General features: G+C 46.9%; 1 protein-coding gene across 1 annotated transcript; it reads left to right on the forward strand.

Annotated features, from left to right (window-relative positions):
- Window positions 1–4,235: 4,235 nt before the first annotated feature.
- LOC134989353 (olfactory receptor 6N1-like) lies at window positions 4,236–27,927 on the forward strand. Its single transcript, XM_063950604.1, has 3 exons — window positions 4,236–4,412; window positions 26,333–27,331; window positions 27,841–27,927. Exons 1-3 carry the CDS (start codon window positions 4,236–4,238, stop codon window positions 27,925–27,927), a joined length of 1,263 nt encoding a protein of 420 aa, XP_063806674.1.

A 27,927-nucleotide genomic window follows, 5' to 3' on the forward strand; every position in this document is an offset into this window, starting at 1 on the left:
ATATACCTTGCCGACCCTATTGGCCGGCTTACTAAATCAACCGGAACCAAGGTTGATCGCCCCCTACCTGAACAACTGGCCCCCATCTTTGCAGGTGTTGCTTTCACTACCTCTGACCTTCAAATCAGGGTCTTCAGCGAACCCTTACAAAAACCAAGATGTCCGGGGTAGGCCGACGGTGAAAGTTTACCGAGTACCTTCACACACTCGCCCACGTCGACCAATACGCCCACACACTGCCCTAGCGCTGGCGTACTCAACCCAGGGCCCCTGGGACCTGAACCTCTATTTACTGGAACATGTGGGTGTGATCCGAAGAGCACTTACCCTTCCCAGTAACTATTGGTTGTTAGAGAATTCCCGAGTGACCAGCGAATCTCCCTTAAAATAAAAAAATTACAAAAATCACGTTAAAATGTACAAATAGCGTTTATGACCCCTCTAGCGTACGCAAACGGTACTGGGTCAAGTTACAAACTAATGCACACAATTACATGCGATACAATCGTACTGCACATAAGCAACTAATCTTATGTGCGGAACGACCAGCGGAATCGAAAATTACGGCTGCGAATTCCTTCAGCCAGAGCTTGTTGGCCTATATGGGTACTGCACCAACCCTCCTGTGGTTGTGCTTCTTGACTCTATCTATAGCAGACTTCCTAGTCTGCTGTACCTAGACCTCCTGGTCTGTCCCTGGACCTCCTGGTCCGTGACCTCCTGGTCTGTGTCTACAGTAGACTTTCTACTCTGCTATACTCTAATGCTCTTATTTCAATATTTAACAAGGGATGCCTCCCAAGCCACCACGCGCTGTCACTTTCGCGGATGTACCTCTGCGAGAACCCGATTTCTACGTTCCAACAAAAATGAGAAAATACTTATATATACACACTCTTTCACCTCATATACTCTTTACTTTCGTTTCTGTACAGAAATCCCTTTCATTCAGTATCGCAGTCTAGTCCCAGAGGAGTTGCAACTAGAGAAGGATCTATTAGATTAAAATTTAGGACACTGAGATTGACTTGCGCTATTATCGCGTTGCCTCCATATCGCCTACTAAAACAATACTATCGTGTGATTTGTATTACGTGGGCGTACCCAGACGCTCCGTTGCGTAATATACGCTCCATGCGTCGGCCCTTGCGTCGCGTACGCTAGTCCCGCCCTTTGTTAGAGACACGTGTACGCAGGCCAGATATGTCCACAGAAATACAACTAACACGTTTATATCAATGTAAATGATCTTTAACTGTAATCATCTACCGAGCACCACACAGATCTTTCCTTGTATCTTTAGGCAAAGCCGTGTGCATGTTTTACAAATTTCTCCTTAACGTATTATTTTTACTTTTAACTACCAATAGCAACAAATCTTTCTCAGCACGTTATCAATTATAAATGGCAAACAGGAAGGTGAGATGTGAAAATTACACAAATGGAAAAATGCAAGTGTGTGCGTGTGTTGCGTACGCAATGTGTATTTAAACAGAAATAAACAGTTTTAAAAGACAATAGCGTACTGTTCTTACCTTCCGGTTCCGGTTTCCACCAGCACACCTACAGCGTAGCGAAACAGATGCTTATCTAGTCAGCACTACTGTATCCCTCACCACTAATACGGATACGAAGGGATACTACTTTCCCGCCCTTTGCTGACAGATAAAGTCTGTGTTCGCTAGTGTGGATATGTGGAGGACGGACGAGCCCTCAATTGATAAAGCTGATTATTTACCTTATAACATTCACTATATATGGATAAGAGACTCAGTACGCAATTGGCATATGGGGTACCGTAAGGGTACGCACTTAGCGTAGCAGACGCTTAGCCGTGGTTGAGACGCATGAGCGGCACGTTCGCTCACGGCTTACGCTTGGTATTGAGCACACTATAGGCGGCCGACTACCGTAATACTACGCCAATAGCGTAGCGGACGCCGTGCCCACGAGTGGAACACGAGCGGCGCAGACGCTCACGGGATGACACTCAGTAAACCTTGTATGCAACACACTGAAAGATTGAGTTTATATTGTAAACCTTACTACTGAAATACTGTAATGATATAACGCTTCTTAACCTTGTTAATATAAAAGCTGCTTGAGCGATTAAGACGCTCCGAATACCCTCAGCAATGTAATAAACACACAATACCTTGCTAAGGTTCCAAAACCTTTACTAACGAGATTTAGTTATATCAAAAGGGAAAATACAGTTAACATCTTATACACTACAGGCTAACATCAATATCTAACAGAATAACTACACATAAATATACAATAGCGGCACAATCGCAAACAATAACATACAATGAGAGAGAGTAAAAGAGAGAACGTGGCAAAATACAGTCAGAGAATAAGGGTGGTCACAGAGAGAAACTTACACACATGGGAATGAATCGCAGGCGCAATCTGGAAATCCAGCTCTCAGTTAATCAGTGATGAAAACCTTGTGGAGAGTAGAGTCTTGTGTCCCCAAGCCTATTGCAAACTATATTTATTTACTAGCTCAAGACATACTACAATAGATACTGTGTGCCCTCTTTCCATTGGTTAGGGGGTGGGACATGTACTGCACCTGGGATCATTGGTTAGTTCAAGAAATGGGCGATGGCTAGGACTAGTTAGTATTCTAAATTCCTCTTTGTCTTGTTATATTGAGGAAAGCTATTGTTTGGATCTTCCAAACAAACTCTGTCTCTGGGCTTTGTTTACCCCACTGTCACCCTCCTTCGGTTGAGACAATGACACCTCAGCACTCATTCATCTGGAGAGAAACCTGGACCTATTCATAAACAGAGGTGTAAGCCCTCTTCATAGAATCTTAAAGCTTAGTGTAAATAAGGCTATTGTTTTCAGTCTGTGGGAAAGAAGTGACTGAATTCCATTCACCCACCCTGCATTTATGTGTAATTTATTCGGAATGCAATTAATCTTATTTTCTACTTCTGTGCATAACCATGAGCAGGAACTATGCGAGTCCCTGCCAATTATCATAGGCGCAACACCCCTTCAATACCCCACAGCTGGACACCAAACACTACCCTCCAACCTTTGTCTGAACCCTCCCAGCATGCAAAGGAGAATTTCTCAGGTCCAAGAGCCGTTTTAAACTTACCATACTTGCTGACATTATGAAGGGGAATATTAACTATAAAACGCATTATATTGGTTAAATATGTAGCGATCGAGTCGCTCGCTAGTCGCACACAAACACCGCCCTAAATACCCATCCCCATGCGCAGGCGACGTCAGAGCGTCCCCTACGCAACCTGAGGGGATGCGTATGCACGGGGGAGTCGGTGTGCGAGCAGCGGGCACGTGCATTGGGGTTAGTACAAGGCATCATAGGTCGCTATATTTTTCGACTTTGACAAAGGGAAAGTGTCTGTTGAGACCCAAGAAAGAGAACGTTAAAGTGACCGATGGAGACACTGGGTGCTGAGAGACTACCCCTCACCAGGAAAACGCGGGACTCAGTGAAGTTATCCCTGGAACTGCCTGTCTGGAGAGGAGTCATTGTAGCAAAGACTGGGGACCGTGGAGAAGATCAAGCAGCACATAGGACATGGCAGAAGTGGATACACTAGCAGAGGATCCCCCTGACATTACCTTCAGCCTACTCTGCAGTGGGGGAAGTGAGATGGCAGGCACCGTGGAAGACACTCCCGACCTGGTGGCAGGCCCCCAAGGAAGACCCCACAAGACAGGAACTAGCTGCAGAGACCTCATTGCCCAGTCTGCCTTCTCATTTCAGCAGGTCATTCAACAGTGTTTTCTCCTACCCCACTTTGACCACTGCCTGATTCATGGGGCCCCTCTAACCCTTGGGGCCCGGTATGTTGTCCTCTTTGACTCCCCCTGTTGCCGGGCCTGTTGACAACAAAGAGGTCATTGCAGACTTTTGTGAGGACAATTTCAGTGGGGTGGAGAGGATGGAAGCCAGAATGAAGTGGAACATGCAGGGAGTGGGAGGAAAGAAAGTAAGGCAGTTGTAGGCAATACGCTCAAGGATTTTGTAGGCAAAAGGGAGAGAGAGTGAGAGAGATGGGTCAGTAGTTGAACAGAGTGTTAGAATCAAGGGTAGGTGTTTTTTTATAAAAAGGGGAGACAAGGGAATGATTGAAGGCAGAGGGGACAGTTCCTGAAGAGAGAAAGAAGATAGGTAGTAGAGAAAACAGTATGGGATAGGGTCAAGTGGGGAGGTGGAGGGGGAGGAGGACTAGGTGTGGGCCATGACTTCCTCTCCAGACACAGGAGAAGTGAGGAAACCAGGAAGCAAAGTTCTTGACAAATTTGATGTGAATACCAGGGGTACGGTAAATGACAGCTGCTTGAAGGTGAACAGTCTGGAAGAGGCTTATACTGTAGAGTGGACCTCAAATGTTGAGAACGTAAGGACTGTTCATGGGGTATGAGTTAATAGGATTAGCCAGACGATAAAATAGCCCAACACCACCAAGGTGACTGCCAGGTGGGGGCATTGGAGAGAATGTGAGGCCCAAATATTGAAAAGCTAATCAATCAGATGTAATATCACTCAGGTGCTAAAAGGGAGGGGTAATTCTGTGTAAGAAAAAACAATTTGGGTTCCCTAATGCACACTGAGTGAGTAATAATACTACATAATAGTCAGATAATACGGAGATCTTAGTTGCGTATATCTGCAGATATAGGGTTAAGCATCCAGGCCGATCGACAAGGCTTCTCCGTCACTGGGGGTCCCTAATACTAGGTATGGGTCCGGGGTGCAGGACCCCTTCATGCCGGCACAGGTCGGCTACCCCAGGTCAGCACACTGGCGAAAATTAATGAGGGTTAATAAGAAGCACAGAAGTGCTATGTAAGTGGTGTGATTAAAATACAAAAATATATACAAAGTGATAGGGAAAATCATGAGTGTTAATAAAGTGTTAGGGTTTGCCGACCTGAAGCCGCCCAGCCATACCGACACAGGGGCCACCGCACCCCACACCCACCCCATAAATAATTACATATATGTCTGGGTCTAAATGCCCAGTGTAAGGCCACATAATAATGGCTCCTACAGCATCTGAGAGCATCTGAGAATGTGAGGCCCCCAGCAGAGAGTAAAGCAGGAGAAGTGATGTAAGAGGGGGAAATACAGGTTTCTGTAATGGCTCAGACAGATTCAAGAGTTGGAGATGAAAGGTCATTGATCTGGTATTTCAGAGGGCTCATGAGACATGGAGAAAGTTTGCAGGAGAGATGTGAATGACATTATCAGGGTTGCTGTGGCAATGAGGTGAGATAAATCTGGAGGTCAGGGATAAATCGGGTGTAGTGATGTTGAGGGCTCCTGAGCTAGGAAGAGAAAATGCAGGAGATGGACCAGTAGGGAGCACAGGGTGATGCAGATGGTGGTGAGGTGAGAGGACAGGGAGAGGAGGGGGGAGCAGGGCTGAATGGTGGGGCAGAGGTGACTGAAGGTGGGGTAACAGGAGAGGAGGGAAGGTAGCAGAAGGGTGGATAGGAGAAAGATGAGGGAGACTAGGAAGGATGAGTTAGGAAGGAAGGAAGGATGGGGGGGGGGGACAAGATAAAAAATTAGCTAGACCAAGAGTGATGAGGGGAATTGAAGAAATCCTGTACACACTGTTGTGTGGATGAGGTAGTGGGAGGATAACTGGAAATAGGAGTGGAGGCTGTATGAGAGAAAAATCAGTAGATTTCCAGATATGCCGGTGATGTACAGTGTTGGTAAATGCGTATGTTCAAATAAAAGTGAAGATTGTAAGGTTACAGATTTTTTTTTTTTTTTTTACTTGAAGCCCGAGGTGCGTGGCTTCATCACCCAGTGTCTGTGACCAAACGTGCTGGGGGCGTAGGTTCTTGGACCCTCTCCAAAAGGAGAAGGGCCCCGTTACTCCCCTAACCCTCAGAGCCCGAAGGCCTACTGGGGGAAAAAAAGGGACTGTGGGTCCCCCCTTGCCGAAGCGCGGAGGGACCCTCGTGTGTCCCCAGGGTTGGCCGAAGCTTCCCCCTGGGGACCGAAATCAGCCTCTGGCCCTCCCCAAAAGGAGAGGGCCTCAGCAACTTAGGAGAGAGGGTGGCCCATAAGGGTCTCACCTAAACCCCAAACGAAAACCGTGACGTGACACACTACAAAAAACATAAAAAGTGCTAGTGCTGTGCACAAGTGCAAAACACGTGAGTGGGCATAAATAAATAAATAAGCCCCAGCCAGAAGGCCGGGGGAGTATAAAAAATTGTCCTTGCCCTAGCCAAAAGGCCAGGGCAAAGGAAGTGGGTGCAGACAGGAAGGGTTGAAGTGTTAAGTGCTAAAGTGCCTTAGTGCAAAGGTGGCTCGAAACCCCAGTGCATTTCCGGCACCCCTGTCCCTTCCAGTTCCAGGGGCACGAAACACCTCGAGCTTCTAGCTGCTCCCGACCTCTCAGCCAGACCAAGTTTCATACCCACTCTGTGCCAGGGTCTACCCCCAGTACAAGAGAAGATACTAGACCAGGCCGTTCTCCACTCCACGCAAGGGGCCCTATTTCATCCCCTTAGAAGGACGGTGGATACTAAGCCCAGTTTTTCTCCCCTCTTGACCAGAGGCATTGCCACAACCCGGCATGGTACTCCACAAGGTGTTTCTCCATTCCACATCTAGGAACCTCTCACGCTCCTAGTGTAAGAACAGATACTCCACCCTGTGTTTCCCTCGAGCAGATACTACACTTGATCTTAGCCAAAAGGATTGTAAGGTTGCAGATATTGAGGTTGAAGGTAGACTGCGTTAGAAATGACAGGATGTGAAAGCTGGCAAATAAATAATAGAAATTCAGACAGGACTTTTAAATATATGAGGACATAATGACAATGGTGCAGCTGCTAATTCAGATGTTTGTGAAAAACTGAAAGTTTAAATTCAAGTACTGTAGTTGCAGGTGCAGTTCGGTGGCCATGCGGGATGGTTTTGCCTTGTAAGCAGGGGCGGATTGGCCATAGGGTTTACAGGGAAGATCCCCGGTGGGCCGACGCACCCACGGGGCCTGATTTGTTTGAGGACATGTGGTCCTATTTATAGACATAATGAATAAGATGCAAAATAATTTGCATATATGAAAATTTCTTTGCCACTTAGCCTGTGATTGCAGATGATCTAGTGTATGCTCTGTCTGCCTGCTTGGCTGACATATAAGATTGAGTGAATAGTGATTGGGATACGGTTGGTGTAATAAGCAAGAAAATATATCTTTCTAAAGAATGATATGACCCGATCGCACTCTGCCTTTTTTTTCGCAGCGTAGCGATCGGGTCAGAAATCAACTCGGAATGACCCCCATAGTTTCCTAAATTCTAAAGGTGTATCATATAATGTGCTCATAATATTTAATTTTATTTCTTTTTAACTTCCCCCTTGATGCTGGACATGCCCACTATCTGGAAGGGGAGGGTGCTGCTGCCATGGCCCATGGCTAGACTTTACACCTCTGGTGCTGCCCATGTGGGGCCACTAGTACAAATTTTTCCAGGGCCTCTTTTTGTTCCCAATCCGCCCCTGCTTGTAAGTGATTGTCCCCAGGGCCGGATTTAGTCTTGGGGGGACCCAGGGGAAGGGGAGGTGTATATTAGATTACCTGCACCTACCAACATGCCCCATTCCAGAAGGGACAAAATGATCTCTACCTGAACGTTCCTCTTAATATATGCTTGGCGTCACCTGTGTGTTGAACAATTTCATTGATAAGAAAGTTATGTCAACACAAGTGATTGGAATCATAAATGAAGGGGGAAGGCCAGGTAGAGAGCATTTTATCCCTCCTGGAATGGGTCATGTTGAGTGATAGAATGTGTATATTACATTTAAACCAATGGTATAGTTTAGGTTTAAACTAATAATTTAATAATGTCTGGGTACAGTGTATAGCTCCACCTACAGAAGTGTTCACTTACATCTAGCCTCCATGCACATTAAACAGCCCTTCTGGTCACACCATGCCGTGATGATAGTTGGTTGCGCCGAGCGTCTTTATGTGTGATTTTTTTCCCCCATTAAAACAATGTGAATAGGACGCACAAGCAGCTTCTGCTGATTAAAATGATATGTGGCATGCCTATATTCTGTGTACGACTGTATCCGCATACATCCTAGAAAACACTAACTTACCATTTCATATTTGCTTATAAAACTTCTAAAACTTGTGTTGACCATATGTGTGCCGACCATTGCCATGTTGACCTTTTGACCCTGTCGACCTAATGAATGTCTACCATTGGTGGCAGACCTATTGACTGTAGACCTTTTTAGTGTAGATCTATAGTCTGGATGCCCTTTTGGAGCTTTACAGTACTTATGATAGATGTACCCAGCCTCATTCGGACCAGCCTCTATAATGCTCTTTAATGAGTCCCACACTCACACTTCAGCGAAGACAACAACGGGGAACACTACACCTGTACCTAGAAGGCATAATCCAATTGCACCAGCATTTAAATGATGACAAAGGAAGGCTCTCACCATCCAATGGAGAATAAAGAGATGTATTTGTTTAGTCCATACTTCTACATACCTCCCAATATGACCCTCTCCAGGAGGGACACAATGCTCTGCTCCTGTACTTTTCTCTTACTGTATGATTACCATCACCTGTGCTGTATCCTAATACTGACCCAGTACTCATACCTATGTCATACCTCCCAACATGACCTCTCCAGGAGGGACACAATGCTCTGCTCCTGTACTTTTCTCTTACTGTATGATTACCATCACCTGTGCTGTACCCTAATACTGACCCAGTGCTCATACCTATGTCATACCTCCCAACATGACCTCTCCAGGAGGACACAATGCTCTGCTCCTGTACTTTTCTCTTACTGTATGATTACCATCACCTGTGCTGTACCCTAATACTGACCCAGTGCTCATACCTATGTCATACCTCCCAACATGACCTCTCCAGGAGGACACAATGCTCTGCTCTTGCTCTTCTCTCTTACTGTATGATTACCATCACCTGTGCTGTACCCCAATACTGACCCAGTGCTCATACCTATGTCATACCTCCAAACATGACCTCTCCAGGAGGACACAATGCTCTGCACCTGCTCTTCCCTCTTACTGTATGATTACCATCACCTATGCTGTACCCTAATACTGATCCAGTGCTCATACCTATGTCATACCTCCCAACATGACCTCACCAGGAGTGACACAATGCTCTGCTCCTGCTCTTGCCTCTTACTGTATGATTACCATCACCTGTGCTGTACCCTAATACTGACCCAGTGCTCATACCTATGTCATACCTCCCAACATGACCTCACCAGGAGGGACACAATGCTCTGCTCCTGTACTTTTCTCTTACTGTATGATTACCATCACCTGTGCTGTACCCTAATACTGATCCAGTGCTCATACCTATGTCATACCTCCCAACATGACCTCTCCAGGAGGGACACAATGCTCTGCTCCTGTACTTTTCTCTTACTGTATGATTACCATCACCTGTGCTGTACCCTAATACTGACCCAGTACTCATACCTATGTCATACCTCCCAACATGACCTCACCAGGAGGGACACAATGCTCTGCTCCTGCTCTTGCCTCTTACTGTATGATTACCATCACCTGTGCTGTACCCTAATACTGATCCAGTGCTCATACCTATGTCATACCTCCCAACATGACCTCTCCAGGAGGACACAATGCTCTGCTTCTGCTCTTCCCTCTTACTGTATGATTACCATCACCTGTGCTGTACCCTAATACTGACCCAGTGCTCATACCTATGTCATACCTCCCAACATGACCTCTCCAGGAGGACACAATGCTCTGCTCCTCCCTCTTACTGTATGATTACCATCACCTGTGCTGTACCCTAATACTGACCCAGTGCTCATACCTATGTCATACCTCCCAACATGACCTCTCCAGGAGGACACAATGTTCTGCTCCTGCTCTTCCCTCTTACTGTATGATTACCATCACCTGTGTTGTACCCTAATACTGACCCAGTGCTCATACCTATGTCATACCTCCCAACATGACCTCTCCAGGAGGGACACAATGCTCTGCTCCTGTACTTTTCTCTTACTGTATGATTACCATCACCTGTGCTGTACCCTAATACTGACCCAGTGCTCATACCTATGTCATACCTCCCAACATGACCTCTCCAGGAGGACACAATGCTCTGCTCTTGCTCTTCTCTCTTACTGTATGATTACCTTCACCTGTGCTGTACCCCAATACTGACCCAGTGCTCATACCTATGTCATACCTCCCAACATGACCTCTCCAGGAGGACACAATGCTCTGCACCTGCTCTTCCCTCTTACTGTATGATTACCATCACCTGTGCTGTACCCTAATACTGATCCAGTGCTCATACCTATGTCATACCTCCCAACATGACCTCACCAGGAGGGACACAATGCTCTGCTCCTGCTCTTGCCTCTTACTGTATGATTACCATCACCTGTGCTGTACCCTAATACTGACCCAGTGCTCATACCTATGTCATACCTCCCAACATGACCTCACCAGGAGGGACACAATGCTCTGCTCCTGTACTTTTCTCTTACTGTATGATTACCATCACCTGTGCTGTACCCTAATACTGATCCAGTGCTCATACCTATGTCATACCTCCCAACATGACCTCTCCAGGAGGGACACAATGCTCTGCTCCTGTACTTTTCTCTTACTGTATGATTACCATCACCTGTGCTGTACCCTAATACTGACCCAGTACTCATACCTATGTCATACCTCCCAACATGACCTCACCAGGAGGGACACAATGCTCTGCTCCTGCTCTTGCCTCTTACTGTATGATTACCATCACCTGTGCTGTACCCTAATACTGATCCAGTGCTCATACCTATGTCATACCTCCCAACATGACCTCTCCAGGAGGACACAATGCTCTGCTTCTGCTCTTCCCTCTTACTGTATGATTACCATCACCTGTGCTGTACCCTAATACTGACCCAGTGCTCATACCTATGTCATACCTCCCAACATGACCTCTCCAGGAGGACACAATGCTCTGCTCCTCCCTCTTACTGTATGATTACCATCACCTGTGCTGTACCCTAATACTGACCCAGTGCTCATACCTATGTCATACCTCCCAACATGACCTCTCCAGGAGGACACAATGTTCTGCTCCTGCTCTTCCCTCTTACTGTATGATTACCATCACCTGTGTTGTACCCTAATACTGACCCAGTGCTCATACCTATGTCATACCTCCCAACATGACCTCTCCAGGAGGGACACAATGCTCTGCTCCTGTACTTTTCTCTTACTGTATGATTACCATCACCTGTGCTGTACCCTAATACTGACCCAGTGCTCATACCTATGTCATACCTCCCAACATGACCTCTCCAGGAGGACACAATGCTCTGCTCTTGCTCTTCTCTCTTACTGTATGATTACCATCACCTGTGCTGTACCCCAATACTGACCCAGTGCTCATACCTATGTCATACCTCCCAACATGACCTCTCCAGGAGGACACAATGCTCTGCACCTGCTCTTCCCTCTTACTGTATGATTACCATCACCTGTGCTGTACCCTAATACTGATCCAGTGCTCATACCTATGTCATACCTCCCAACATGACCTCACCAGGAGGGACACAATGCTCTGCTCCTGCTCTTGCCTCTTACTGTATGATTACCATCACCTGTGCTGTACCCTAATACTGACCCAGTGCTCATACCTATGTCATACCTCCCAACATGACCTCACCAGGAGGGACACAATGCTCTGCTCCTGTACTTTTCTCTTACTGTATGATTACCATCACCTGTGCTGTACCCTAATACTGATCCAGTGCTCATACCTATGTCATACCTCCCAACATGACCTCTCCAGGAGGGACACAATGCTCTGCTCCTGTACTTTTCTCTTACTGTATGATTACCATCACCTGTGCTGTACCCTAATACTGACCCAGTACTCATACCTATGTCATACCTCCCAACATGACCTCACCAGGAGGGACACAATGCTCTGCTCCTGCTCTTGCCTCTTACTGTATGATTACCATCACCTGTGCTGTACCCTAATACTGATCCAGTGCTCATACCTATGTCATACCTCCCAACATGACCTCTCCAGGAGGACACAATGCTCTGCTTCTGCTCTTCCCTCTTACTGTATGATTACCATCACCTGTGCTGTACCCTAATACTGACCCAGTGCTCATACCTATGTCATACCTCCCAACATGACCTCTCCAGGAGGACACAATGCTCTGCTCCTCCCTCTTACTGTATGATTACCATCACCTGTGCTGTACCCTAATACTGACCCAGTGCTCATACCTATGTCATACCTCCCAACATGACCTCTCCAGGAGGACACAATGTTCTGCTCCTGCTCTTCCCTCTTACTGTATGATTACCATCACCTGTGTTGTACCCTAATACTGACCCAGTGCTCATACCTATGTCATACCTACCAACATGACCTCTCCAGGAGGACACAATGTTCTGCTCCTGCTCTTCCCTCTTACTGTATGATTACCATCACCTGTGCTGTACCCTAATACTGACCCAGTGCTCATACCTATGTCATACCTCCCAACATGACCCTCTCCAGAAGGGACACAATGCTCTACTCCTGCTCTTCCCTCTTACTGTATGATTACCATCACCTGTGCTGTACCCTAATACTGACCCAGTGCTCATACCTATGTCATACCTCCCAACATGACCCTCTCCAGGAGGACACAATGCTCTGCTCCTGCTCTTCCCTCTTACTGTATGATTACCATCACCTGTGCTGTATCCTAATACTGACCCAGTGCTCATACCTATGTCATACCTCCCAACATGACACTCTCCAGGAGGACACAATGCTCTGCTCCTGCTCTTCCCTCTTACTGTATGATTACCATCACCTGTGCTGTACCCTAATACTGACCCAGTGCTCATACCTATGTCATACCTCCCAACATGACACTCTCCAGGAGGACACAATGCTCTGCTCCTGCTCTTCCCTCTTACTGTATGATTACCATCACCTGTGCTGTACCCTAATACTGACCCAGTGCTCATACCTATGTCATACCTCCCAACATGACCTCTCCAGGAGGACACAATGCTCTGCTCCTGCTCTTCCCTCTTACTGTATGATTACCATCACCTGTGCTGTACCCTAATACTGACCCAGTGCTCATACCTATGTCATACCTCCCAACATGACCTCTCCAGGAGGACACAATGCTCTGCTCCTGGACTTTTCTCTTAATTTATGATTGCTGGCACCTGTTTATAACAGGTTAATGGACAAGAAAGGTGTTTCAGCACAGTTGATAGCAATCATAAATTAAGAGGGAAGTCCAGGAGCAGAGCATTGTGTCCTCCTGGAGAGGTCATGTTGGGAGGTATGCTTCTATAAATGTAATATTTTGGTCCACCCTACACCCTCTCCCTCTGACGTCCTCCTGCTTGAAATGGCATCTGATACCATGAAGGAGGGACGGCATGGGATAGGGCCATGATACGCAAGATCCGACGCCGGATGATGACGTTTTGACTAATTTCTGTATCTGCGCCTGCCGTGAAATACCGTGCTCAGCTCTTATCGTAACCCAGAAGTTCGGGTGGTTTCTGTTTCCTTGGAAACCGAGCCGCACATCTCTACCATAAATTAAGTTTGCCTTAAGACAGAAGAAAACTATCACTGAGTATTGAGCAACGTCTGTCACCGGTAATATGTGCGCTGAGTATAACGTGTGTTTCAAATTTGGCTGATATGGGAATTCACTGTTATTAAACACATGGCCCCAGAAGGCATAGTTATTGTGTTTGTGTTGTCATCAAAATAGCGCAGTAATTCATTAAGAAAGTCTCAGATGTCCGTTATACTGTATGTGAACGCTGCTTCTAATCACGCCCCAGGGAACGTAAGGAATCATTGATAAACACTCTCCTGATAGAGGGACTCAGCTGACTGCAGAGACCGTGCATGAGGCATGTTCTGTAATCTATAGCAACACTCACATTGTAATGTCAATAATATGATATATTCCTTTCTATCAGCGAAGATTAAGATATATTGGGATATGGACGTTTACCTGCAAAATGTAAGTAGAGATGAATGATAGAGATACACTAGGGTTTATATGTGAGATGTATGATATAGCACAGAGCCTGCATCAGTATACTAGTTATGATAATGGGGGTCATTCCGAGTTGTTCGCTCGCTAGCTGCTTTTAGCAGCATTGCACACGCTTGGCCGCCGCCCTCTGGGAGTTTATCTTAGCTTAGCAGAAGTGCGACCGAAAGATTAGCAGAATTGTGAATAGACCTACTCACAAATAGCGATCAGCTCAGGCCGTTTCATTCCTGGTTTGACGTCACAAACACGCCCTGCGTTCGGCTAGCCACTCCCCTGTTTCTCCAGCCACTCCCGCGTTTTTCCCTGGCACGCCTGCATTTTTTAGCACACTCCCGGAAAACGCTCAGTTACCTCCCAGAAATGCCCCTTTCCTGTCAATCACTCACCGATCTGCAGTGCGTCTGAAAAGCGTCGCTCGAACACCAGCAAATCTACTAAGTTTTGTGTTAAATAACTTAGCGCATGCGCGTTGCGTACCATGCGCATGCGCATTTTCCACCTAATCGCTGCGTTGTGAAAAACGGCAACGAGCAAACAACTCGGAATGACCACCAATGTTCTATCACTGGGGCTGATTCACAGTTGTACACAGGCTTGGACTGGCCCACAGGGGTACATGGGAAACCACCGGTGGGCCCCACTGCCTGGGGGCCCACCTCCTGCTCTAAGGATCAGGTTCCAGACTGCACCTGAATTATACATTATACATATGTTACCTTATACTGGACTATGGTGAATTTTCTACAGTGAATTGCTATTATTACATTATCATGCATGCAGCAGCTGAATTTACTGTATATATTTATGTAGGAGCCCAGACGTTGCACTCTCTAATGGTTAGTCAAACCAATGAGGTGGCAGGCCACACCCCTTCAGCAGACTAGCCACACCCCTAAACATGGGCCCCTACCACTGCATTCCCCCTGGTGGGCCCTACATGCCGTAGTCCGACACTGGTTGTACGTATCGCCGCATCTCTGTACACATCGGCTGTGAAAACTTATGCAAAAGCCGCAGGAGGCATCTTAAGTAAATAGTCGCCCACTGCCGGATTCTTTGAGTCGCTGCTGCATCCAGTGATGCAGCAGCGAATCAACTTCGCGGACATTTTACATAGAGATGAGCGGGTTCGGTTTCTCTGAATCCGAACCCGCACGAACTTCATGTTTTTTTTCACGGGTCCGAGCGACTCGGATCTTCCCGCCTTGCTCGGTTAACCCGAGCGCGCCCGAACGTCATCATGACGCTGTCGGATTCTCGCGAGACTCGGATTCTATATAAGGAGCCGCGCGTCGCCGCCATTTTCACACGTGCATTGAGATTGATAGGGAGAGGACGTGGCTGGCGTCCTCTCCATTTAGATTAGGAGAGAGAGAGAGAGATTGACCTGAGGCTGATACTGTAGAAGAGAGTGCAGAGTTTAGTGACTGACCACAGTGACCACCAGCAGTGCAGTTGTTTTATTTAATATATCCGTTCTCTGCCTGAAAAAAACGGTACACACAGTGACTCAGTCACATACCATATCTGTGTGCACTGCTCAGCCCAGTGTGCTGCATGCCTGCATCATCTATGTATATATTATATATCTGACTGTGCTCAGCTCACACAGCTTATAATTGTGGGGGAGACTGGGGAGCACTGCAGTGCCAGTTATAGGTTATAGCAGGAGCCAGGAGTACAAGACAGTCACATACCATATCTGTGTGCACTGCTCAGCCCAGTGTGCTGCATCATCTATGTATATATTATATATCTGACTGTGCTCAGCTCACACAGCTTATAATTGTGGGGGAGACTGGGGAGCACTGCAGTGCCAGTTATAGGTTATAGCAGGAGCCAGGAGTACATATTATATTAAAATTAAACAGTGCACACTTTTGCTGCAGGAGTGCCACTGCCAGTGTGACTGACCAGTGACCTGACCACACTGACCACCAGTATAGTTAGTAGTATACTATATTGTGATTGCCTGAAAAAGTTAAACACTCGTCGTGTGACTTCACTTGTGTGGTGTTTTTTTTTTTATTCTATAAAAAACTCATTCTGCTGACAGACAGTGTCCAGCAGGTCCGTCATAATATAATATATATACCTGTCCGGCTGCAGTAGTGATATATATATATTTTTTATATCATTATTTATCATCCAGTCGCAGCAGACACAGTACGGTAGTTCACGGCTGTAGCTACCTCTGTGTCGGCACTCGGCAGTCCATCCATAATTGTATACCACATACCCGTGGTTTTTTTTTCTTTCTTCTTTATACATACATACTACTACATCTCTTTATCAACCAGTCTATATTAGCAGCAGACACAGTACAGTACGGTAGTTCACGGCTGTGGCTACCTCTGTGTCGGCACTCGGCAGTCCGTCCATAATTGTATACCACCTACCCGTGGTTTTTTTTTCTTTCTTCTTCATACATACATACTACGACATCTCTTTATCAACCAGTCTATATTAGCAGCAGACACAGTACAGTACGGTAGTTCACGGCTGTAGCTACCTCTGTGTCGGCACTCGGCAGTCCGTCCATAATTGTATACCACCTAACCGTGGTTTTTTTTTCTTTCTTCTTCATACATACATACTACGACATCTCTTTATCAACCAGTCTATATTAGCAGCAGACACAGTACGGTAGTTCACGGCTGTAGCTACCTCTGTGTCGGCACTCGGCAGTCCGTCCATAATTGTATACTAGTATCCATCCATCTCCATTGTTTACCTGAGGTGCCTTTTAGTTGTGCCTATTAAAATATGGAGAACAAAAATGTTGAGGTTCCAAAATTAGGGAAAGATCAAGATCCACTTCCACCTCGTGCTGAAGCTGCTGCCACTAGTCATGGCCGAGACGATGAAATGCCAGCAACGTCGTCTGCCAAGGCCGATGCCCAATGTCATAGTACAGAGCATGTCAAATCGAAAACACCAAATATCAGTAAAAAAAGGACTCCAAAACCTAAAATAAAATTGTCGGAGGAGAAGCGTAAACTTGCCAATATGCCATTTACCACACGGAGTGGCAAGGAACGGCTGAGGCCCTGGCCTATGTTCATGGCTAGTGGTTCAGCTTCACATGAGGATGGAGGCACTCAGCCTCTCGCTAGAAAAATGAAAAGACTCAAGCTGGCAAAAGCAGTAGCACCGCAAAGAACTGTGCGTTCTTCGAAATCCCAAATCCACAAGGAGAGTCCAATTGTGTCGGTTGCGATGCCTGACCTTCCCAACACTGGACGTGAAGAGCATGCGCCTTCCACCATTTGCACGCCCCCTGCAAGTGCTGGAAGGAGCACCCGCAGTCCAGTTCCTGATAGTCAGATTGAAGATGTCAGTGTTGAAGTACACCAGGATGAGGAGGATATGGGTGTTGCTGGCGCTGGGGAGGAAATTGACCAGGAGGATTCTGATGGTGAGATGGTTTGTTTAAGTCAGGCACCCGGGGAGACACCTGTTGTCCGTGGGAGGAATAGGGCCGTTGACATGCCTGGTGAAAATACCAAAAAAATCAGCTCTTCGGTGTGGAAGTATTTCACCAGAAATGCGGACAACAGGTGTAAAGCCGTGTGTTCCCTTTGTCAAGCTGTAATAAGTAGGGGTAAGGACGTTAACCACCTCGGAACATCCTCCCTTATACGTCACCTGCAGCGCATTCATAATAAGTCAGTGACAAGTTCAAAAACTTGGGCCGACAGCGGAAGCAGTCCACTGACCAGTAAATCCCTTCCTCTTGTAACCAAGCTCACGCAAACCACCCCACCAACTCCCTCAGTGTCAATTTCCTCCTTCCCCAGGAATGCCAATAGACCTGCAGGCCATGTCACTGGCAATTCTGACGAGTCCTCTCCTGCCTGGGATTCCTCCGATGCATCCTTGCGTGTAACGCCTACTGCTGCTGGCGCTGCTGTTGTTGCTGCTGGGAGTCGATGGTCATCCCAGAGGGGAAGTCGTAAGCCCACTTGTACTACTTCCAGTAAGCAATTGACTGTCCAACAGTCCTTTGCGAGGAAGATGAAATATCACAGCAGTCATCCTGTTGCAAAGCGGATAACTGAGTCCTTGACAACTATGTTGGTGTTAGACGTGCGTCCGGTATCCGCCGTTAGTTCACAGGGAACTAGACAATTTATTGAGGCAGTGTGCCCCCGTTACCAAATACCATCTAGGTTCCACTTCTGTAGGCAGGCGATACCGAGAATGTACACGGACGTCAGAAAAAGACTCACCAGTGTCCTAAAAAATGCAGTTGTACCCAATGTCCACTTAACCACGGACATGTGGACAAGTGGAGCAGGGCAGGGTCAGGACTATATGACTGTGACAGCCCACTGGGTAGATGTATGGACTCCCGCCGCAAGAACAGCAGCGGCGGCACCAGTAGCAGCATCTCGCAAACGCCAACTCTTTCCTAGGCAGGCTACGCTTTGTATCACCGCTTTCCAGAATACGCACACAGCTGAAAACCTCTTACGGCAACTGAGGAAGATCATCGCAGAATGGCTTACCCCAATTGGACTCTCCAGTGGATTTGTGGCATCGGACAACGCCAGCAATATTGTGTGTGCATTAAATATGGGCAAATTCCAGCACGTCCCATGTTTTGCACATACCTTGAATTTGGTGGTGCAGAATTATTTAAAAAACGACAGGGGCGTGCAAGAGATGCTGTCGGTGGCCAGAAAAATTGCGGGACACTTTCGGCGTACAGGCACCACGTACAGAAGACTGGAGCACCACCAAAAACTACTGAACCTGCCCTGCCATCATCTGAAGCAAGAAGTGGTAACGAGGTGGAATTCAACCCACTATATGCTTCAGAGGTTGGAGGAGCAGCAAAAGGCCATTCAAGCCTATACAATTGAGCACGATATAGGAGGTGGAATGCACCTGTCTCAAGCGCAGTGGAGAATGATTTCAACGTTGTGCAAGGTTCTGATGCCCTTTGAACTTGCCACACGTGAAGTCAGTTCAGACACTGCCAGCCTGAGTCAGGTCATTCCCCTCATCAGGCTTTTGCAGAAGAAGCTGGAGACATTGAAGGAGGAGCTAACACGGAGCGATTCCGCTAGGCATGTGGGACTTGTGGATGGAGCCCTTAATTCGCTTAACAAGGATTCACGGGTGGTCAATCTGTTGAAATCAGAGCACTACATTTTGGCCACCGTGCTCGATCCTAGATTTAAAGCCTACCTTGGATCTCTCTTTCCGGCAGACACAAGTCTGCTGGGGTTGAAAGACCTGCTGGTGAGAAAATTGTCAAGTCAAGCGGAACGCGACCTGTCAACATCTCCTCCTTCACATTCTCCCGCAACTGGGGGTGCGAGGAAAAGGCTCAGAATTCCGAGCCCACCCGCTGGCGGTGATGCAGGGCAGTCTGGAGCGACTGCTGATGCTGACATCTGGTCCGGACTGAAGGACCTGACAACGATTACGGACATGTCGTCTACTGTCACTGCATATGATTCTCTCACCATTGAAAGAATGGTGGAGGATTATATGAGTGACCGCATCCAAGTAGGCACGTCACACAGTCCATACTTATACTGGCAGGAAAAAGAGGCAATTTGGAGGCCATTGCACAAACTGGCTTTATTCTACCTAAGTTGCCCTCCCACAAGTGTGTACTCCGAAAGAGTGTTTAGTGCCGCCGCTCACCTTGTCAGCAATCGGCGTACGAGGTTACATCCAGAAAATGTGGAGAAGATGATGTTCATTAAAATGAATTATAATCAATTCCTCCGCGGAGACATTGACCAGCAGCAATTGCCTCCACAAAGTACACAGGGAGCTGAGATGGTGGATTCCAGTGGGGACGAATTGATAATCTGTGAGGAGGGGGATGTACACGGTGATATATCGGAGGGTGATGATGAGGTGGACATCTTGCCTCTGTAGAGCCAGTTTGTGCAAGGAGAGATTAATTGCTTCTTTTTTGGGGGGGGTCCAAACTAACCCGTCATATCAGTCACAGTCGTGTGGCAGACCCTGTCACTGAAATGATGGGTTGGTTAAAGTGTGCATGTCCTGTTTTGTTTATACAACATAAGGGTGGGTGGGAGGGCCCAAGGACAATTCCATCTTGCACCTCTTTTTTCTTTTATTTTTCTTTGCGTCATGTGCTGTTTGGGGAGGGTTTTTTGGAAAGGACATCCTGCGTGACACTGCAGTGCCACTCCTAAATGGGCCCGGTGTTTGTGTCGGCCACTAGGGTCGCTAATCTTACTCACACAGTCAGCTACCTCATTGCGCCTCTTTTTTTCTTTGCGTCATGTGCTGATTGGGGAGGGTTTTTTGGAAGGGACATCCTGCGTGACACTGCAGTGCCACTCCTAAATGGGCCCGGTGTTTGTGTCGGCCACTAGGGTCGCTAATCTTACTCACACAGTCAGCTACCTCATTGCGCCTCTTTTTTTCTTTGCGTCATGTGCTGATTGGGGAGGGTTTTTTGGAAGGGACATCCTGCGTGACACTGCAGTGCCACTCCTAAATGGGCCCGGTGTTTGTGTCGGCCACTAGGGTCGCTAATCTTACTCACACAGTCAGCTACCTCATTGCGCCTCTTTTTTTCTTTGCGTCATGTGCTGATTGGGGAGGGTTTTTTGGAAGGGACATCCTGCGTGACACTGCAGTGCCACTCCTAAATGGGCCCGGTGTTTGTGTCGGCCACTAGGGTCGCTTATCTTACTCACACAGTCAGCTACCTCATTGCGCCTCTTTTTTTCTTTGCGTCATGTGCTGATTGGGGAGGGTTTTTTGGAGGGGACATCCTGCGTGACACTGCAGTGCCACTCCTAGATGGGCCAGGTGTTTGTGTCGGCCACTAGTGTCGCTTAGCTTAGTCATCCAGCGACCTTGGTGCAAATTTTAGGACTAAAAATAATATTGTGAGGTGTGAGGTATTCAGAATAGACTGAAAATGAGTGGAAATTATGGTTTTTGAGGTTAATAATAATATGGGATCAAAATGACCCCCAAATTCTATGATTTAAGCTGTTTTTTAGTGTTTTTTAAAAAAAAACACCCGAATCCAAAACACACCCGAATCCGACAAAAAAAATTCGGTGAGGTTTTGCCAAAACGCGGTCGAACCCAAAACACGGCCGCGGAACCGAACCCAAAACCAAAACACAAAACCCGAAAAATTTCAGGCGCTCATCTCTAATTTTACATCTGATTGACGGTTACTCAGGATGTCTGCCAAAATCACGCTCCCGGGGCCAGTGAAGGTACATGCAAGGATGCGGTCACTGACTTCAGCATGCCCAGAAGGCGGGGCTGACACGCCCCCATTTTCCGGAATGCTGTCCTTCGCCACCCCCAAACAGTCAGGCTGTGGCTTTGGGGTATTGCAACCGATGTTGCAGAGCAGATCTGCAAAAACATTAAATAGTTACAGAAATACGGAAAATGGATGAACCAGGCTCACTGTACATACTTACACCAACATACGCAGTGTTCGTAGGCGTTTTAATGAAAATAAATTCTTACCGCGTTTGACTGAACAATTTTTACACTTATTGCACAGTCTAAAGATAAACTTGATACAGTATACTGAACATGTGCAGATAAAAATTATTATTATTATCGTTTATTTATATGGCGCCACAAGGTTTACGCAGAGCCTAACAAAGGTGGTCATTAAAAGTTGTTCGCTAGCTGTTTTCGTTTGCAGCGCAGCATTTAGGTAAAAAGGCGGCACTTCTGCGCATGCATATGTGGCACAATGCGCAAGCGCGACGTACTTTCACAACAGCCGATGCAGTTTCACACAAGGTCTAGCGACGCTTTACAGTCGCACTGCTCGCCGCAGAGTACTTGACATGAAGTGGGCGTTTCTGGGAGGTAACTGACCGTTTTCGAGGAGTGTGTGGGAAAATGCAGGGGTGTCAGATACAAACACAGGCGTGCCTGGGGAAACGCAGGCGTGGCTGGCCGAACGCAGGGCGTGTTCGTGACGTCAAAACAGGAACTAAACAGTCTGAAGTGATCGCTAGCTAGGAGTAGGTCTGGAGCTGCTCAGAAACTGCACAATCTTTTTTTGTAGCAGCGCTGCGATCCTTTCGGTCGCACTTCTGCTAAGCTAAGATACACTCCCAGAGGGCGGCGCTTAGCGTTGGCACGGCTGCTAAAAGCAGCTAGCGGGCGAACAGCTCGGAATGAGGGCCACAGGGCCCAATTCAGACCTGATCGCTGTTGTGTGAATTTGCAGAGGATTGCGATCGGATTGTCACTGCAAAAACAGAGTGAAAATCCGCCCCGTGCAAGTCTGCGTACACCTTGCAAAAATCTGTGCGAACGCCGGTCAGCTGCAAATCCGTTCGCAACTCACTCACCACCTAATGATTTTTCGAGTCTGTGCGTAGCCCAGCACTTACTCCTAGACTGCGATACAGGCAGGCGGATCTGGCCAGAGCTGACGTCACACACCCTCCCTTAAAACGCTTGGGAACGCCTGCGTTTTTCCTGACACTCCCAGGAAAAGCCCAGTTACCACCCCCAAACGTCCGTTTCCTGTCAATCAAGCGACGTTCGCCTAGCGATAAAACAAACACAGGATTTTTTTGCAGTTTGGCCTCACGCGTCCGCATTACTTTCTGTACACATGCGCAGTCGTTCGATAATGGGCCGCTGTGTGATTTCGCACAACAGCGATCTGGTCTGAATTAGGCCCAAAGTACATAACCAAATGAGCAAACCAATGAAAACAATGACTTACAGAACATGACAATGCAGGACATATACATGCTATCGGCGCAGCTGTTCAGCTTGGGGATGCGGCGGTAGCCGCGCTGATAGCATACATCCAGTCAGAGGAGAGAGCTGATGGAGCAATGTATTGGAGACAGACGAGCGTAGTGCGGAGCAGTGTCTCACACACACATAAGGCTGACGGAAGCTGAGAGCTGCGTCACCATGTACAGAGCCCCGGCCGGCAGCTGCAGCACCCGGAGCAATGCGTTGGGAAGAAGCACTCTCAGGCAAGGTGATAGCCATGCAGGGTCACGGAAGCGGAGGCTGAAGATAAAAAAGGGGAAGGCTCTAAAAAGTGAGTAGTTGTCATTAGGTGGCCTATTGTTCAACTTTAATTCATACTATATTGGATGCCTTTTTTCATTCGCGTGAACTGTGGGGCCAGTGTGGAGTGGGCAGGCAGGCTGTCTACAGGTCAGTGTTCCAATCCCCCCATACCAATGCTCCCTCTACCCCCCACCCAACTCACTGCCGCTCCCCCACTCATCCCAGTGCCCTCCTCTTTTCCAGCACAGTGTCCCCAACCATATTACTGAACTGACACGCCATTGTCCCAGTGTCTCCCACCCTGCCAGCTCAGTGTCTTCCACCTTCCCTCCCCAACCATCCCACTACCACCATATCATTGCCCCCTCACCTAACACCCCTGAGATAGTCCAGTCACAGTGACAGCCTAATGCCCACACTTCTCCAGTTTAGTTTTTTCCCTCCCGCCCCCATCTCACAAACACCTTTCCCAAACAGACCCCTTGCCATTGGAGGATGTGGTCACGTAAGATGACCACCCCCTACTGCCTGTGGGACATAGCAGTTGCCGCCAATAGCACCGCCACCCATCACCACTGGATGCTAGGTAGGGGCCCCAATGCATTGCCTTGCCCAGAGACCTACACTGCTGTTGAGACAGCCCTGGTCATGTGACATCCGACCGTGACCCTAGCAGTTGGCTGTACTGAGGAGCCGGCCTGGACTGGAGACAGCGCACAAAGCGGAGGGTGGTGACTGATGCGCCATCACTGTCTATGGCGATAGGTGTCAGGAGAGAAGCTGTGGGCACTGGCACAACAAATTAAACTGTATGACCCATAAAATGGGGGGGGGCATGGCTCACACAGAGGAAGTGGGACATGGCTCACATAGGGTGAAGGAGGACATGCTCACACAGGGGAAGGAGGGGGGGGGCGATGACACATGGGCCCCTAGTTGTAATAAAAGGTAGAGACACGCCAAGCAACCATGTGAGGGACGCCAAAGCCTGAGACCTAGACACAGTGTGATCATTGAAATTTTAAGTTGTAATTTCTTTTCGGTGCCGATGTGTATGTTATTTTTCATGTGAAACCAATGGGCAGTATCTAATTAGCCCTGATCCATTTTCGGCCAACAAAAACAACCAGATATCGCGATTGATGACCGATGGTCATTATCACGGTATCCTATTACAGGCCGTTTTCATGAATCCCCAATCCAATGTGTTATTGCGGCTTTGGGAGTTTGTTTATCGCGGATTATGCTTCGGGTGGCTAATCCCTGATAAGTGCCGGCATCAGGGAGAGAGCTCTGCATCGAGGCTAATAGGATAGCCCCCGGTGATACAATTACCCACAGTTATTGGCCGTGGGTAATAGGATACCCCCCACTGTTTTATTATTTTCACTGTGGTGGCCTATGTGCTGTATTATTTTTCTATGAGTGCCAATGGGGGTCATTCCGAGTTCGCTCGTTATTTTTTTCTCGCAACGGAGTGATTAGTCGCTAATGCGCATGCGCAATGCCCGCAGTGCGACTGCGCCAGGTAAATTTGCTATGCAGTTAGGTATTTTACTCACGGCATTACGAGGTTTTTTCTTCGTTCTGGTGATCGCAATGTGATTGACAGGAAGTGGGTGTTTCTGGGCGGAAACTGTCCGTTTTATGGGTGTGTGCGAAAAAACGCTACAGTTTCTGGGAAAAACGTGGGAGTGGCTGGAGAAACGGAGGAGTGTCTGGGCGAACGCTGGGTGTGTTTGTGACGTCAAACCAGGAACGACAAGCACTGAACTGATCGCAGATGCCGAGTAAGTGTGGAGCTACTCAGAAACTGCTAAGAAGTGTCTATTCGCAATTTTGCTAATCTTTCGTTCGCAATTTTACTATGCTAAGATTCACTCCCAGTAGGCGGCGGCTTAGCGTGTGCAAAGCTGCTAAAAGCAGCTTGCGAGCGAACAACTCGGAATCAGGGCCAATGTGTTTTATTATGTTCGCTGTGGTGGCCTATGTGCTTTATAATGTTTGCTGTGGTGGCCTATGTGCTTTATAATGTTCGCTGTGGTGGCCTATGTGCTTTATAATGTTCGCTGTGGTGGCCTATGTGCTTTATAATGTTCGCTGTGGTGGCCTATGTGCTTTATAATGTTCGCTGTGGTGGCCTATGTGCTGTATTATTTTTCTATCTGTGCCAAGGTGTGTGTGTGTGTGTGTGTGTGTGTGTGTGTGTGTGTGTGTGTGTGTGTGTGTGTGTGTGTGTTTTTTAACTACAATGGGAAGAGTAATGCAGTGGCGGGTATAGAGGAGTTCAGTTAAAATACAAATAATTTTTTGCGGGTCAGGGGGTGGGGGATGGAAGAGGGGGCACAACATTTATCTTGCCTCCGGGCATCTGGGATGAAGTTACGCTACTGGATAGGCAGCCCTCAGATCCGCAATAGCACATTGGTCCAAATACTTATCCCGGACCCCAGGTGTTATCTGACAAAATCTGAACATTTTTCTCCCGAACAAAATGGGCTTTAATTGAATAGCCCAATAGTGAACATTGAGCAAAAATTACTCTATCAGCACATTTTTTATGGGGGGAATGATTGAGGCTCATTGAATATTGTCATTAATTGGGATTTGTGCAGGTGCAAGTTATGAGATAATGATCTTAGTGATATTATAGATATAAAATACTGTATGACAAATTGTCAATAAGTGTACAGGTACTACGATCAGTAAAAGACAGAAAGAGGATGGGGGCCAGAATTAATGAAGGTTGAGTTGGCCGGAGGTGCAGGTTCCGAACTCTGATACTTGTTTAAAGCGGTAACCATGTACAAGGCACAACCATGCCTTGTACATGTTTGCCTCCGAGTTTGTCCTGGAACCCTCACCTCCGGCCAACTCGACCTTTATTACATCTGGCCCCGGTTCTGAGTTGGGAGCAAAGGGCAAAACCATCTTGTATTGCAGATGGGGCAGAATTAAAATGAGCAGAGAGAATTAGAGTTGGGAGGGTTGTGTCATAGCTGAACTTTAAATTGGAGTGCAAAAATAAAGCTTTCCAGCATTTGTGGGCTACATACAAAATACATTTATTTGCACCCCTTGCAGTGCATAGTTTGGCCAAAGTTACTTCTATTTTTGTTTTTGCTTTTTGTTTACAGAAAGTTTTTAGACATATATAATGAAATCAGCAAAATATTTTTCATGTTGATCTTGTCTACAGTATATAGAGGTGAAGGCAGTGTACACAAAAGATACTGATTTTACCAATCTCACGACAAACCTGGTTAAAGAGTTCATCATCTTTGGGTTCCCAAGTCTCCAGGGATACAACGTTCCGCTGTTCTACATTTTTCTGTTCATCTACCTATCTACAGTCACGGGTAATGGTCTCATACTCCTGCTCGTCATCCTGGATCAGAGGCTGCACACGCCAATGTACTTCTTTGTCGGCAACCTAGCCTTCATGGACATGAGTTCTGCTACGGTGACCATCCCCAAGATGCTGAGCAAGTTCTCAATGCACCTGGATATCATTTCCTTCATGGGCTGCTTCCTTCAGATGTACTTCTTTGTGTGTTTGCTGGCAGTTGAGTGCCTTCTTCTCTCCATGATGGCCTATGACCGCTATCTAGCGATCTGTTCTCCGCTTCATTACCATAACATTATGACCAGACAGTTATACATTCTCCTAACTACATTGTCATGGTTGCTGGGATTTGCTTCCCCAATTGCAATGATAGTATTAGCTCTTAAATTGCCCTTTTGTGGCCCGAATGTCATTCACCATTATTACTGTGATCACCCACCTATACTCCAGTTGGCTTGTGCCGACACGTCACTCAATGTCACTGTTGGCTCCTCAGTTAGTGCTTTTCTACTTCTGTCCTGTTTCATTCTGATTGTGACATCATATTTTAAAATAATAAAATCTGTTCTCCAAATCTGTTCATCCAATGGACGCAGGAAAACCTTCTCCACCTGCGCCTCCCATTTTACAGTGGTGAACATGTACTTTCTACCTTTGATTTTTATGTACATTCGGCCAACTCCCTCCTACTCCTCTGACATAGACTCACTGGTGGCAATGTTCTATACAGTATTAACCCCAATGCTGAACCCTGTTGTGTACAGCCTGAGAAATAAAGACATTAAGGATTCTTTCATAAAACAACTACATTGGATCTCATTTAGAGTTGGGGGAAAAATCCAACAGGGAAGTGTAAAACACCTTGGCCGAGATTTATCAAGCCTTGGGGAGTTTTTTTAGGAGCTGATTGGCTGGTACTTTATCTGGTACTTTATCACCGTGCGATGTTTCACTCTACAAGGCTTGATAAATCTGGTCCCTTGTTAAACTGTATATGCTCACATAAAAGAATAAATAAAAACGCCCTAAAAGTGAAATCAGTACTAATTGGAGGAATGAAGATCGCAGCCATGAAAAATGGTCTGATGGGGATTTTTTTTTACCTGCTCTTGGCATGTAGAAAAACATCTCAGATGAGTGCTGGCTTTCAGGGCTAAGTTGATATCCCCCAACAGATCAAATAACCATAGTAAATTACTGCAGCTGATTGAATTCACCCCTTATTCTCCTTCGGTATGGGATGGGGTGCCAACTTGTAGCATGTGGGCAAATAGAGGTAAAAAAAATGCAAAATCCTTAACATCAATAACATGTACAGTAGCCCCATTATATGAAATACATGAATAAATTATTATTTCAAGGAAACATTTATCTTCAGCCCTCAAACGTATGAAAAGATTCTAATGAATAAGGAAGACTGTAGCCGTCAAGAACCTGCATTCCTGTAG

The sequence above is a fragment of the Pseudophryne corroboree genome, chromosome 2 (assembly GCF_028390025.1).
Source record: "Pseudophryne corroboree isolate aPseCor3 chromosome 2, aPseCor3.hap2, whole genome shotgun sequence".
Taxonomy (NCBI): Eukaryota; Metazoa; Chordata; class Amphibia; order Anura; family Myobatrachidae; genus Pseudophryne; species Pseudophryne corroboree.

Coding starts and splice junctions, on each gene's coding strand:
- LOC134989353 (XM_063950604.1), top strand. CDS start 4,236: ATGACTTCCTCTCCAGACACAGGAGAAGTGAGGAAACCAGGAAGCAAA. Junction 4,413..26,332: donor ACGTAAGGACTGTTCATGGG/GTATGAGTTAAT, acceptor TCTTGTCTACAG/TATATAGAGGTGAAGGCAGT. Junction 27,332..27,840: donor GAAAAATCCAACAGGGAAGT/GTAAAACACCTT, acceptor TATTATTTCAAG/GAAACATTTATCTTCAGCCC.